This window comes from Eubalaena glacialis, chromosome 2 (genome assembly GCF_028564815.1).
Source record: "Eubalaena glacialis isolate mEubGla1 chromosome 2, mEubGla1.1.hap2.+ XY, whole genome shotgun sequence".
NCBI lineage: Eukaryota > Metazoa > Chordata > Mammalia > Artiodactyla > Balaenidae > Eubalaena > Eubalaena glacialis.
The window spans coordinates 164,934,999-164,951,118 of record NC_083717.1 but is presented as its reverse complement, the minus strand read 5'-3'; the positions used below and the strand labels follow the sequence as shown (position 1 = coordinate 164,951,118).

Genomic DNA, 16,120 nt, shown 5'->3' with positions numbered 1-16,120 from the left:
ATAAGGCATCCCATAGTACTTTCCTCAAGCTTAATGTTGCTATACGTACAGAAGAATTAAACAAACAGAATAAGCCAGGGCTTTACAAATAAGTTCAGCTGTACGATGTTCTCTGATATTCTATATGTACCCTACGATAATCCACTAAAACTTACAATAGGTACTTAATGATGCTCATTTAACAAACTGAACTAGCAGAATAGCTCCTGATAACACAACTGGAGAGTATATCAGAGCACTAAAGCTGTCACTTCAAGTACAAGTGAAGTTCAGTGCATATAGTCAAGTCTAAAGAAATGTTAAAGACAGCTGATTAGAAGAGGGTGAGAGGTAAATACAGAAAATTGGACATTGCGAGACCAACTGAAATCCAACTTGTTTGTGTCCTCAAACTGGTAATCCTGGAGCCCAGCGGACTGCTGAACCTGACTTTTGTGGGTGTGGGTGTGTGGGTGTGGGTGTGGGTGTGCGAACACTCATGTATGGTGGGGTAGGGCGGGTGGAGGTGTAGGAGGAGAAAGGTAAACCGGAAAAGAACAATCAAATCTGGTGGTTCAAAGTTATCAGAAGAATAATTAGGTGCAGAGCATTACTGTTTCTTCTTTTCAGGAGTGGGCAAATATTCGCAGATGAGCTTCAGACCAGATAATGGCAACTGCTCCTGGCCACTGGGCAGGGGGAAGAGGCCCTTTCCTATCACAGCATCTTCAATAACTTGACTTTGAGAGTGACACCCTGTCTGGCATCAGATAAGCCTATCAACACTTTTGATCAATGGAGCAACAAACACCACTGCCAAGGCAACCCATGGGCTCCTCTCTTTTCCATTAGTGCATCCTTCTGAATGGGATTCAGCGAGGATGTGCCTCAGATACGTGTATGCTCAGTGCAAAACTGAAAAAGTCCTGTACTGCTACTTTAATCATGGTGACTATCTAAGTGAAAACTAAACACAAAATATATATGTACTCAAAGGGAGATGACCAGATTAATTTTGATGCTATCCTACTGCCTAGTTTGTGCCTAAGAAGGATGTTGTTGTATCACTTGGACTTATCACAATGACAACTTTGCCTTGGGGTCTTATGAGCATTATGTGAGGAGGTCTGCATGAAGTACAAAGTAATAACACAATACATGTTAGCTACATTATTACTGTCATTTAATCCTAGGTGAGTCTCAATGAAAACACCACACACACTGGCAAAACAGCAAAGAGAAGTTGGCAGGAGGAAGGACCAGAAAAAACATTGATGGTGTGTTGCTTATTTCAATAAATGCAAACAGTGGGATTCCTCTACTGGGCCAGCATCTTTCCAGCAATGGACTGGACTTATGTGATAGAGCCAAATATCCTCTCAAGTCTAAATTTGCAAAACAATGATGTTCATGAAAACAATGTAATATTAAAAAGTGATGGCAGCTTCATCAGCCTAATACAATTAAATTTTACATACAATGTCAACAATATACACTTCAGTAAAGTGAATATTTTCCCCTCAGAGACTTAGCCACAGTGAAGTCAGGAATTCATTAAATGGCAGAATGGAAAATATCTGGTGATAAAGAGGTTGTAGTAACAACCAGGTCAGTAGTGCTACTCCATGTTGCTAGAAGATAAATTATATCTGACATTGACGTACTCCTTCAACAAGATGACTCACTTCCAGGTTCTGATTAGGAAAAATGAGTTAGTGCACTAATTTCACTGAATCAAGTTGTATATTAAAAATCATAAGACAGAATTACTTGTCTAACTCTATTTTATACTGTGATGAAAAGTACAGATACCATTTATGTATGGAATCTAAAATATGACACAAATGAACTTATCTATGAAACAGAAACAGACTCATAGACATAGAGAACAGACTTGTGGTTGCCAAGAAGGAAGGGGAACGGGGGAGGGATGGAGTGGGAGTTTGGGATTAGCAGATGCAAACTACTATACGTAGAATGGATAAACAACAGGGTCCTACTGTATGGCACAGGGAACTATATTCAATATCCTGTGATAAACCATAAAGGAAAAGAATATGAAAAAGAATGCATATATATTTATAACTGAATCACTTTGCTGTACAGCAGAAATTAAACACAACATTGTAAATAAACTATCCTTCAAGAAAATAAACTTTAAGAAAAGTTTAGATACTATATAAATTTTTTAATACACAGTTATACTTTAGGGGTGTTAATTTCAGCTTCAAGTGATGTCATTCAGAGCCATAATTTGTTGTATCTTATCATATTGCGACAAATGACCTGTCTAATTTGAAAAGTCTAAGTTGTATAGCCTAAGAAAACACAGCAGGCGCTCTCTGATATTGCCTTCCACTGGACCAGCTTCATGTATTAACTACTGCTCTGTGTTCCCTCTGTAAACCACAATGATAAATGCCCAATGGCACTAGCAGGCAATCTCTAGTGCCACACACACTTTCTGGTCCCACCAGTTGGGACTCCATGCTGACAAAGAATCGGCTGTGTCTTCCCAAACCTGTTTATGCCAGTTGACTTGTTATTGTAATTATGAAATTTAATTAAATATTATGAAAGCTGATGGAATATGAGTACAAGAGATAAATCTTGTTTCTATTAAAAACTAAACTGAAGGCTTTGGAAAGACTTCATAAAAGCAATCACTAAAGGAAAGCTGTTGGATTAGATGTGGGCGAGACCTATAAAAAATGAGAAAAAATTCTGAAACCTCAGATTCTGTAAGATTCAGATTGCTTTGCTAGCGTCTATATTTTTGCTCTTATGGTTTATACTATTCACACAATGTAGAATTCAAAATAGTAGAATCACTGTCAAAGAAACGCCCTCGGCCTCTCACAAGAGTTTAGCAAATCTATAGTTATTATTATATATTTTAATGAAAATAAAATATTTTGAGTATGTATACTTCTGAAAGATTCCCTGTCTTAATGATTTTTTTCAGTTAACTTGTTCCAGTTATGTTAGCTAAGAGGGTATTTTCTATGGCTTAAATTAGAAACTACTTTCAATTAACTGCTCTTAAATTTATGAAGTGTTATGATCTAAGCTGGATTGCTCTGGAATATAGGTGTTCAAATTTTTATTCCTTACTTTTGAAAGACAAAGTACGTTGAACAAAATTTTACCAGGTTTAAAGATAAAAATATACTCCTTCCCTTTAATCTAATATAATAGAGAGCAAGGCAAGGCAGTCAAGAACATGACTCTGGTCAGCCACCCCAAGGGTGAAATCCTGGCTCCAATATTACTAGCTTCGTGACAGCTTAACAGCTTAAAACCAGCCACTTATACCCCAGTTTTCTCATCTGGAAAATGCCATCGATAACGATACCTATACCCCAGTGGGCATGGAGAGGGTGAAATGAGAAAATGCACGTCATACCAAATGCTAAGTTCCTGGTACACAGTGAGTACTCAAAATGTTCATCATTAATGTGATCATATTGCCTAATAGGAAAAGAGCCAACTACTACATAAATAAAGACTGTAAGTAACATGTTCTTTCTCATGTTGGAGTGTCAGTTCTTTAGCAAGATGGCCTCACCTATAGACAGCTCACAAACACCTGTGGAAAACTTCCCCAGGTACAGCAAAACAGGGGTTTTCAGCTAGGGGCAATTTTACTTCCTAAGGACACATGGCAATGACTGGAGACTTTTTAGGTCATCACAATTGGGGGCACCTATTGGCATCTGGGGTGTAGAGTCCAGGGACGCTGCTAAACATCTTATATCCTACAACGCATACGACACATCCCCCCAAACAAAGAATTATCTGGCCCCAAATGCCAAGATGGCAAGGTCGAGAAACCCTGTAGCCTAACGGACAGAATGAGAAAGAAGTGATTTCTAAAATCTGAACTCCAGAAGGTTATGTTGAGAAAATAAAGATGGCTTACAAATGAATTTGGGATTTTCATTATCATATTGGTTTCAGGACCTATGCCATAGATGTTTAAGAGACATGGATACTGAGCACCAAGACAAGATTCTTTTGGTCAATAAACTCCCGTGAATGGGGTTGACCATGTAATAACCTTACAATAAATTTTATTTTAAAGTGAGCACTGTCATAAAGCTAGAGTACCAGAATGAAGTACTAGAAATGAAACTTCATTCCGAAGAATAAATCTCAAAAGGACTTAAGCAGGACTCAAAACCCCCAAACAGTAGGTGGGAAAACAAAAACTGCTCTAGTAGTTTGCATACAGGGGGCCTCTCACTTGGGTTCAATGCAGAAATTACTGAGCTAGCTAGTGGACCACAGGTGTATGTTCTTCCTCGGCAAGCATCCTGTTTCCTAGCTTGGGTGCTTGCGTGACAAACTCATTCTTCAATTAATAATGCTGCTCAAAAACACTATTAGAAAGCTCTTAAGAGTTCATTTAAACTACTTTTCAATGAATCACAGAGTTTTCTTAAAAGCATGAGATAAAACTGTATACAAATACAGTTCACATGCAGTACAATCCAACAATATAGGTATATATTTTCCCCCATACAAAACGGAAAAGGAAGTCACCAACATGTTAACAGTACTTCTCACTCCAGTGACTTTTATACTCAAATCTAGAAGACCTAGGTTTGATTCCTGGCTCTGATACTTTTGTCAAATAGCAAAATTAATTCTCACTAAAATTCCTGTGAAATGAATAGGAATGTATTATAATTCCCATTTACTGATGAGAACATTGAGGCAGAAAAGAAATGGTCCTGTACTAACTGTAAAAGTGCTAAATAAATGAAAAACAGCATTAAGATTGCTTTAGTAACCCTTAAAAAAAAAGCTGTATTTATAATATTTTTAACTTTATATGACATTTATCCCTAAAGGTGACACAGCAAGTCTTCTACACAAAGATCACAATTTCATCCATTAAATCAAAGGTTTTAAAAAAAATTAATATTTCATAAGCTAGTCAATACAAGATATTTAATGTATCTAAAAGGAGGAAGTAACTCAAAAATGCAAAAGGAAATACACCGCAGCAAATAACTATTTAACTCTTTCACCATCAGGAGAAGGCATTCATGTAAATTTTACATCACGCTGCTTAAAAAACCTAAGAGACAGTACTCTTTTTCAGAAAGTATGGCAAAAGAAAATTAAAATAATAAAAGATCTCTACTCACCCTTCTGATAGAAAAACTTCCTGTAATAGTATGCGCCGAGATCCACGTGTTCCACGATGTATCTTTTCACTCGATCCAGGTGTAACACCAAGTTTTCCTTGGGCACTTCAAGTACTGCCACTCCTGCGTTTGTACAATGGGAGCTGAGGGTAGACTCAAAGGAGGCACTTTCACATCCACTAAAGGAACCAGAATTTGATTTGGACAGGCTGATTTTCCTTTCCCCTTCTCCACCGATCTCATTCCGAAAATACGGACAGCTCATTACAAGTTCATTGCTTTTATCGTCTCCCTGGTCCATGCTGAGGCTTCCTTTGGAGTTCAGGTCCTCTGTGCTGCCCATCGGGGAGCTAAAACTGGCCGAGTGGGACAAAGGCCCCGAGACTAAGGATGCCACCGCAGCTGCCGAAGCCCCCGTGGTGGTGTTTCTCCTCTTAATTACACTGTGCCTGTTCATAACCGCCTCGTTCAAGTCAAATAATATACTCTGGACGTCGTAGTGGGCAAAGCACTTTGGGCACGTCCAGGGCCTGACGGAGTCTTCCGATCGATTATCTTCAAGATCCGACGATTTCCCAAGTTCTTCACCTTTGGTATTGCGTAATTTACGAAAAATGGACGAGTCTCCGGTTTCAGACTTGGAACGCCGCTTGAGTGGTTTTTCCCTTTCCTTAAACAGCCTGAGGTTCTCTCTCTGTGTGATGGGCCCATCTATGACATCCAAGGAGAAACCAGAGCCCTTGCCCCCACCGGCGATGAGAAAGTCACTGAGCTTGGTCGGAGTGGGACCTCGATCAGACTTGTCGTCTTTGTAGCCCTTTAACAAGTCAAAGAAGCTGTCTCCGGACGTTCCCTGCTTATCGATTGAAGATGTGCTACCGTATTCCCTGTGCAGTGACGGCCCCGTCTTGTAGGTGGGCGAGATACATTCATCAAAGCTATCCACGTCAAGTTCACTTATGGTGATATCGCTGTTGCTGCGCTGCCGTATCCGGCGCAGAGCTTTCCTGGGGGAGCTGGGGTAGGCTTCAGGCATGAGAAATCTGGAGTCCATGCTCTCCGACGGCCTCGTCTTGTTTTTCAGTGTGTTCTGTATGCTTTTTAACATGGCTGAGTCACTGGAATTGAGGCTTACAGAACTTCCCTGACTCACAGGACTGCTTTTGGAGGACATGCTCTCAAGGCAACTTGAGGTTTCTATTTCCTGGCTTGAACGGCTAGATTCTTTTACATTTTCCTTTCTTGGGGGCCAATCCGCAATCCTTGCCCGAACCCCCATCTTTGGGACCCCAGGGGTCGAGGTTATATGATGAGAACCTTCACTTCGGGGGGGGCCTACAGGAGCCATGACTGATGACCCTAAGCTGCCGTTTTGGGACCTGAAGCGTCGCATGTAGAAGTCGTCCGTGTGGACTTTGGGGGTGCCATCTGTGCCCACAACAGACGCCCTTTCAGTGGCAACCGGCCTTTCTGTCTGAGACCGTTTCAAGCTGGTCATGATGTAAAAGCAATCAGACTTAAATCCCTGCAGAAAGGACCATCATACCTAAGTTTTAAATGTGCACTTCCCTTTTGGAGAATGGCTTCCAGAAAATACATCAGTTGCATGAGATCTTAATCTTTTTCAATTAAAAGGTTAAACAATGCCTTATTTTCAAACCTCTGAAAATCCAGACCTTCAAAACATTATAATCCACAAGAGTTCCTCTGCTTCACTTTGATAGACGGCTTTCTTTCAGAAAAAAACTGAATGCAACTTGTATCTCTGGGACTCTGTGATTGCCATAATCCCATGCTTTCTCTAAAAGAGAGAAGGACAATTGGAATTAGCATTTGATAAATACATCTAAAAATAAACATGCAATTGCCAAAACCAGACACATGCAAATAAAAGACTCACTAATGGATTGTGGTTGATAAAGATCAACCCATCTTTTTAGTAAAGCAGGCTTGAAAGGAAGGAAGAAAGTGAAAGCATTTAATAATATCCATCATTCAAATTATATATATTTTAAAAGACTATTAACACTTCAGATTAATTGAACTGTTTCAAATCACTACGAAGGGGGGTGAGGGATCTCGTTCCAGGATATCAAGGCTCCTAGCCCAAGTAAAGACCACGTACAGACTCCAATGACCTCTAATAATGTAGAATATCATGAACCACTGTGCTGACCAGAAGTTCAAGGCATAACCAACAGAGTTCGATAATTAGAGCAACGTACAGTTTTTTAACAAGACTAAAAATTGAAAAATTATGTTACTGAATATGTCGCAACGCTCACTTTTTAACCTCTTCTGTATTTCAAAATCCAAACTTGTTTTTTTGTTTCCTTACAAAGGCTTAACAGAGTTGGCAAGAGCAAATACAATAGAGAGAAAATAAACAGGGTTTTCCCGGAGCCATTCTACCCATTAGCACGCTTCTGTATTTCCCTCTAGTTTATTACTTATGCCAAAGAGGAGTATTTCAGAATGCATCCAGCCTTTTCCACCACCTCTTCCCAAGCTCTGAGATCCATCTACCCTTAAAGCTAGAAACATTTCACTCATTAGCAAAATGCCTGCATTTCCTTACACACTGCAACCCACCCCACCCTTTGGCACTAATTTATGAAGACAGCAGAAACCAAATGCTGCTGTGGACAGACCTTTCCATATCCCCCAGGCGACGACAGAGAACTGCTAACATCCTTCCAGGTGACAGGTGAAGAAAATCAACTTCCTCAGGAGCACGTCAATCAGGAGGAGAGAGGCACAAATTCTGAGCACAAAATCCTGAATGATTGCGTTCGTCATGAAAATAAAGGCAGAGCACCCTTTTCCAAGGTTCCACAAATTACACAAGAGGCGGCCTTTAAATTCCTGCCAGATGCATGTTTGGAAAGATGCTGCTGAACCAGCACTGCGCTGCCGGGGCCGCATTGTCTACAAATCACGGCTGACACCCAGGCCGACCCGCGCTCGCTGCGCTCCGCTCCCCGGCAACAAGCACTTACTTCCACGATAATTAAGCATCTCGCTAGTCGGCTTCCTGCCTCCCAGGCAGCCGCTTTAATTTCTCCTGCGCTATGCAGCATCATTTTAGAAGACTCGCTGCTATTTAAAGGCTGGAACATTTAGGGGTGTTTCAAAACGTACGGCCGCCTGCAGAATGCAGGGCCAGCTGAACTCCAGCTGCGCTCGCACGGGCTGCTCAGACCAGCCCGGCACAGTAACGCCAATTGTTTTCCCTCTCGCTCCTCTTCACCATCTTTTGTGAAAGGGATAATGGTTTTGCACAGCTACCCATTAAACCTGGCTTTTGAGCTTTCTAGATACTTCTATCGTCAGATTGCTATGATTTGACTTTACATCTGGGAACTGTCCAAGCTCCTCTTGAACTGTAAACCTTCAAGTGGAATAATGTGCTAACTGCTGAATCTGAAGGCAGCCCATGTGGCCACAGCCAAGGTTCAAGAAGTGCTCCTTATAAAATGGAAGGAAACTGGGCAACTGAAGCAAGATGCAAAATAAACACTAGCCCATTTCAAAAAAAAAAAAAAAAATTGACAACCCCAAACCACAATTTATGAGCTATGTTGTACCGAACTAGGGAAAAAGAAGCTGTTTATTTCAGTGAAATAGCTTTCAAAGAAAGAATACACTGACATACAAAATAATTCTCAATAGATTCTTATGAAAATCAGATGTTTGCAATGCTTCTCACAAGCTCACAGAAATGCAAATAAATCACCTACCATTCCCAGAACGGACATTCTCTAAAAGGCCAATGCACCAATCCCACCGGGGTAAAAACTCTTTTCTTTCCACATTTCCTTTCCCTTAGAATAGAGTTCACTGCAGGACTGCCTTTTTTAGGATATGTGAAGTTATTTCCATTGTAGGAGGAAACTGAAGGCCAGCATCAAAATACAGTAAATAGCACTGACTTGAAAAATCTCCACTCTTGGTCGTCACTACTACAGGACACCTTTTCAGAACCATCTCATATGCTTCCTGTGTTTTTTAATGGGTTTTAAAAAATCTTATACAGATATAACTATATTTCTTTGTAATTTAAAAGAAATTTTAAATTTGTTATATGTTTGTTATATGTTTAATTTTACAGCTCTAGGTACTATTTGATATAATAACAACTCAATGCTATCTTTTAATTTCAAAATATAGACGGGCACATAGGGGAGAGAGTACCCACAGTTTAATGACCTGTAAAAACCGAGGAGGTTCCAGATGGACCACTAAGTTAAATAACAGATTTTCTTTTCTTGTCATGAGGACCTTTTTTCCTTTTCTCTTCCCCTTCCTCTTTCCCATCCTTATTTATAGCAACAAACCCCTTTAGGCACAGTATGAAACTTCAGACACGGAGTAGCATCTATACAAACATATATGCTTTGCATTTATTCAACTACTAGTTGAAAATAAAGATGCCATCCATGTGTGTAATATGACGACACATCAATAACACCTAAAACCTATCCCTTGGGGTTGATGGAAAGAGCAAACATATGCTGACAGTTATTAGCAATTCTCCTAATTATCAGCAAACCTGCCTAAGCATCATTAAATATGGTAAAAAACAACAGAATAGAGGAGCAATACTAATTTACAGCATGTCACCTCCATCTGTTGAAAGAATAAACTATTTAAGAAATATCCTTGTTATATGTTTAATTTTACAGCTCTAGGTACTATTTGAGTCCATGGTAGATCCATTTACCTAGAATACCAATACCAGTCTAGTTCTGTGAGGTCCTGGAAACTATCAGAAAAGGAGAAGATGTGTTCAACGTCTAGTAGATGAAAGTCTTTCCATCACTCAAGGTCTATCACCAGGTAACCTATCAGCTTTTTCTGATAACACCATTCTTCCAGAAGAAGTACCTCCCTCTCTCCTCTAAATCACCCTGAGCCTTTCTGCATTCTCTTCTGAACACAGACCACACACTTGGTGCTAGGGATATTTGGGGAAACAGTCCCTCCCTCCAAGGGAAGCTACAGATGTAAAAACAGTCCCTGTCATCCTGGCTCATTGAGACATTTACATTCTTGACCTCTCCCCCACCTTCCTGAAACTCTGTCTTCTCTAGGCCTCCATGATGAACACGTTCTCAATTTCTGGTGCCTCTTTCTTTTGGCTCATTCCTCAGGATCACTGGTGGGCTCCATTCAAAAGCTAGTGATTCCAGGGTGGTATGCTTGGCTTACTTCTCTTACCAGTCTTCAGAGTTTTGGAAGGGGCTGTAAAGGGTATCAGCATTAGGATGCATTTGAGCACTGAGTGCATTAGGATGAGATCGCAGGCCTGGCTACACTGGAGTAAAAATATTACTCTGGAGAGCAGGGTGTTGACTTCATTGGATCAGCTGCCTGTGCAACTGAATGAAGCAGAATAATGAAATTACTTTGGGAGATATCTGCATGGTAGCCACTACTGTCTGGTGATGTCATAGGTACCCACAGCTTTAAATATTATCTCTATGCAGTTACCTCCAAATTTCTTCTCATGACCCTCTCCCCTAAACTCCAGATAAAATATATGCACATGCTCATTTGATATCTTCCCTTTTTATCTATTTTCAACAATGAATTAACTAACAAGCAGAAAAAATGGGAAAATAAAATTTTTCCAAGAAATAAACGGGTGATAAGGAAGTGAGAACAATAAATAATTGAAGGAACCAAACGAAAGGAACAACATGGGAAACTTTCTTTGTGCCAAGGTCATAAAGAATAGTTTAAAGGTTACACAAGAAGATGTGGGAAGGAGAGAAAAAACCAACAACAACTTACAGTTCCTGCCCTGAAATAATCTGCAATACGATGTTACATTCACTAAAAAGATGTAGCATTCCTCATCAATTACTTCCATATTCCAAAATGGGATGTTGTTAGATTCCTTAACTGGTACAGCCTCAAATACAGGGCCAACTCTCAATGCTTACAGGCAATAGAAGGAATTTTGATGATGAATAACTATACAAATACCCCGAGATTCCACAGATATACAACATCAGTATTTATGAAAATGTCAATGTAAATAGTTTATGAAGTTGTATACACAGACTTAAAATACCCATAAATATTCTTGCTTTGGATTGTAACAGGAAACTTTATTTTAAAACAGAAATATCACACCACAGTGCTTGAACATTAGATTAGCTAAGATAACCAAATAAGGCCAACAATTCTCTTTACATCCCTTCTTGGCTTTCCTGAATTTCACTCACATTACATAAAAGTAACATCTCAGATAGAAGGGACGTCTCACTCTTTCAAGTTAGCCTTGAAACACATACAAACGACTCCGTGCAATGTCCTGGATAATTTAAGCTTTATGAATCAGCACATAACTTTTTAGACTGGACTTCCCCCTTCTTTCATTTCCGTTCTATCCCTTCAACAAAAAGTAGGAAGGATTGGGAAGAGAGGAGTTGATAAATCTAGTTCCTGCTCTCCAAATGTTCACTATCTAAAAAAGCACTGATGGAGACAAAGTAGATTCAGATAACTTGCCCTGGAATTACCAAAGTGAAAAAAGAAGTTATGGATACAAAACATACATAACAGGATAAAGTTACATTTGAGTTTAGAGATAAGAAAGCAATTTAAAATGTGCTTGTTTGGAGACTTCCCTGGTGGTCCAGCAGTAAAGAATCTGCCTTCCAACACAGGGGATGCAGGTCCGATCCCTGGTGGGAGAACTAACATCCAACATGCCGCGGGGCAACTAAGCCCACTCGCCACAACTACTGAGCTCGCGCACCCCAATGAGAGAGCCCATGCACTCTGGAGCCTGCGCGCCACAGCCAGAGAGAGAAAACCTGCACACTACAACTACAGAGAAGCCCAAGCGCCACAAGTAGAGAAACCCGAGCGCCGCAACAAAGAGAACGCGCACCATAACGAAAAGATCCTGCCTGCCTCAACGAAGATCCCATGTGCCGCAACTAAGACCCGACGCAGCCAAAAAAAAATAAGGATAAATATTTTTTTAAAAAGTGCTTGTTTGGACAGAGTGAGGACCAAAAGAGATAATAACATTTGCCTTCCACCCACCCTCCAAACTAAAAAAGTTCAACGAAGAAAGTTCCATTTCAAAGGCCTAGTAAGGCTTGAAGATACTTTGCATAGTTGTGGGTGAAGGAAACAACATGAAAATTTGGCAGTGAGCTTGATGGCAGAAGAGAGGTGATAAAATTAAAAACGTATGGAGCAAGATACATGATAGAATTACTGATGGGTAGGGAAACGATTCCATAGCTGGCAAAGTAAAGGAGAATAGAATAAATTCGAACACTTATATTTAAATATGACAAAATTTACGCAGTAAGCAATTAATATAATGTCAAAGAGCTAGGTGTGAGGAGCTTGAAGTAGGGAGGTAAAAGGTAAAAAGTAGGGTAAAAGGTAATAAGTAGAAGGTAACAGTGAACCAGGATTATTAGGGGAAAAACAGTGTTTGAGGTGCAGCAAATGAACACTTTCAAGGAAAAGAAATCAGAGCTCACCAACTCATCAGGGGCATGGAGTTTCCATGGCCGGCACCCAGGATATCAAGAGAGCAGACTAAATCCACGAAGGTAGTGAGTGTTTTGAAAATACTAATTTGTACATTAATATTCATTTAAAATCCATTAAAAAGTTGTTCATCAATCCTGCAAACTGTGATCTAGTACTGATCATCCTATTACCAAATAGGATCTGGGGAAAGGCATGTGAGAAATGGATGTCAGGGGAGACAACCAATAAATGTCTACTATGAGGGGGAAAGGCTTATCAACTTTCCCTGAATTGTGCTTCAAATCCAAGTTATTAATTCATAAGAAAGGGTTCCATAAGTAAATAAGGCAGGGACACACTATCACCTCTGTTACGACATGATAATACATGTTAGTATATTAAGGCTCCCTGAAATCTACAGTTAAAAAAAAAAACAAGAAAAACAAAAACCCAACACTTACTATTAAACTAAGATATTTCTTAACTGATTTGACCATGGACTAACTTTAAAAAAAAACAAAAACATTTTTATACTGTGCATCCTATTGAATGTAACTGGGCCCAGTTTCAGAAGAATTCAGGATACAAAAAAATGGTATATACATTATAAATTTAGCTATGCTTTTTAAAGTTATATAAAGATATATAAACAAGCCAAAGGAAGCTCACCAAAGGATTTATAATGCTTGTTGTTACATAGTTAGATTATGAATACTTTTTTTCTTTCTTTTTGGTATTGGTCTATATTATTTATTTTCTAAAATGAGCACTATAACTTTTATAATCAGAAGAAAAAACTTAGGAGAAAAAAAAGAAACATCATTCTGTTACTAAAAAAATAAAATAAGGGCTTCCCTGGTGGCACAGTGGTTGAGAATCTGCCTGCTAATGCAGGGGACACGGGTTCGAGCCCTGGTCTGGGATGATCCCACATGCCGCGGAGCAACTAGGCCCGTGAGCCACAACTACTGAGCCTGCGCGTCTGGAGCCTGTGCTCCACAACAAAGAGAGGCCACGATAGTGAGAGGCCCGCGCATCGCGATGAAGAGTGGCCCCCGCTTGCCGCAACTAGGGAAAGCCCTAGCACAGAAACGAAGACCCAACATAGCAATCAATCAATCAATCAATCAATCTTTAAAAAAAATAAATAAATAAAATATGATCTGGGTATGTAGTATGATTTTGAATACTATTTATTAAAGACTGCACCATATTAAACCTCCAACCATTCAAATCACCAAACAAGTCAAAATTCAACAGCTATCAGGTCCTTCCAATAAGATGATCTTATGCTAAATCCCCTGATTAAAATGGAATCAAAGAGGGCTACATAAAGTATAGATTACTAAAGATTGTAAGATTAGCAGTATTTACAGGATTTGAATAATTACTCCATACAGATGATTAACACAATTGCTTATATTTCCTCATTTCTTTGTACTTAATATTGCTTTTTTTATATTCAATATTGACATACCCAAGAGTCTCCATTTCACCCTTTCACAAGGTTGCAGTGACATGGGCAGTCAGGTGAGGCTGCCTAAACGAAGCACAGACTGAGTCATCATCACTCGTTGCCCTTTCCTGGAAGACATCTACTTTCCGATGTACACGTACTTCTCACCTTTTGTCCTCACAACCCTCCTTCTGCAGAGACTCGAGCTAAATTGGAAGAAGGTCACCATTTGTACTGCAGACCAACACTGGAGAGCATTATAACAGTGCTATGAGGTATCGATGGCTCAAGGAACTGAAACTGTACATTTAACCCGGAAAGGAAGAATCTAGTAGTACTGACTTTCTCTGAGGGCAGGGAGGAAAGAGATGGTCTGAACTGTATTAAGTCAGATTTAAACTATACAAGCCATGAAAAATTGCCTTTGATCCACACGTGATGAACCACAGCTGAGTATCTGCATCACTAAGGACAGCTTTTCAGGCTGCCAGCGTGGGCTATTCGACCACTGTTCAATGCTTTGCACTGAGCTAGTCACTATCAGAGGGGGAGGCAAAGAAGGAACATTTCCACTCTCAAGTTCCTAAAATCTAACTGGAAGAGGAAAAGAGGAGTGTAGGAAACCAGAGGGTTCAGTAAGACAGAACAACTGGCTTTGTCAAAGACATCACGGTTTTCTCATTTGAGTATTTATATTCCAAAAACAATTTAAGAAAGGGCACTTTGAGGCATATTTAACTTTGGCTTAGGAAAAGAGTAGAAAGCCACATCAGTAAGAACAACAGGTGAACAGAAAGTTCCTTCTACACGACACTCTAATATCCTAAACGTTATTAATCACGATTGATATCAACAGTAACCATATTTCATATAGCAGCTTTTAAAATACCACCCAAGAACCAAGAGCTTAAAAGGAAAAAATTAAAACATAAAATCATTCCACATTGCCTTAGTGTTTCCTTAAATACAGATTGCAGATGGGTTGTCTGTTTCACTGTACTCTTATTTCTGAGGATAAACTCTCTCCCCACAGAGCTCGGAGAACGTGGGACTCTGCCGTGCTTTCCGCTCTCTGACCCTAGTGCATCCTCTCAGCCCTCACAAGCACCCTGGGAGGTGAGTATCTCCCCTTTGGAGAGGTAAGCACACTGTGCCTGACAAAGCACTCACTGCGTGGAGGGCTCTCTCTCAATAAATACTGGGATAGCAGTTAGAGGATTTATGGCAGAAAAACTATTTTGAAAATACATTATAAAAGAAAAAAGGCCTCCATTTGTAGCCTGAGTATCACTTCTGAAGCCCAATCCAGACATGAATCTCTATACCCAGTGGGGAAAAATATTGATAATTAACTTCCTTAAAATGCTGCAGTGGTCATGTCACTTGTCTTTCGTGAAACTTCAGAGGTCCCTCAATTGCAACCCCATTATTGTGTGACTTAGGCCTGGAGCTCAGAATTAAGTGGCACTCACCCCCAAAAGGCTTCCTTCTTCCTGTAACAGCAGGGAATAATCTGCCCTCCACAAACCAGCACCTTTCCCTAAGGCTCCACAATGACTGAACTGGAATCGAGGGTGTCCCTCTTGACCTTACATTCAGAATTTTAAAACTGTGAGTTATCAGAATGAATACCTTGTCTGATCCCTTCATTTTCCACATGGGGTGTCTCAGGGCCACCCTAAGTCCACCAAGGTTAAACAGCTGGGGCCGAGCCCACATGTGAAGCCAGACTTCCTCATTCCCTGACTTCTACCCTGTCCGCTTCACCAGGCTGTCCTTCAAGAACATGCTTTTTCAACAATCTGCTGCCACCAGCTGTAACTACAGTCTGAGCATCCATCTGTACCACCTCCTGTGCACTAACTACCTCATTTACTCCCCACATCAATCTGCATGCAGGTATCATCCACCGCAGTTCGTACTAAGACTCTGCCACTCAGAAAAGACTGGGTCACTGCTGGGTCTGATCCCTAAGCCATGTTCCTGGCACTGGAGGACCCACCCTCCATAAAATGCCTCTCCT

The 16,120-nt window shown here is 40.2% G+C and overlaps 1 protein-coding gene across 5 annotated transcripts in view; it reads right to left on the bottom strand.

The window, feature by feature from the left end:
* The window catches only part of SIPA1L1 (signal induced proliferation associated 1 like 1), a 191,212-nt gene that overhangs the window by 129,353 nt on the left and 45,739 nt on the right, over positions 1-16,120 (bottom strand). For all 5 annotated transcript variants that reach the window (XM_061180986.1, XM_061180990.1, XM_061180991.1 and 2 more), the window contains exon 2: positions 5,136-6,936. In XM_061180986.1, the coding sequence (XP_061036969.1) occupies positions 5,136-6,633 (1,498 nt within the window). In that variant the 5' untranslated portion in view covers positions 6,634-6,936. The remainder of the gene's footprint in view (positions 1-5,135; positions 6,937-16,120) is intronic.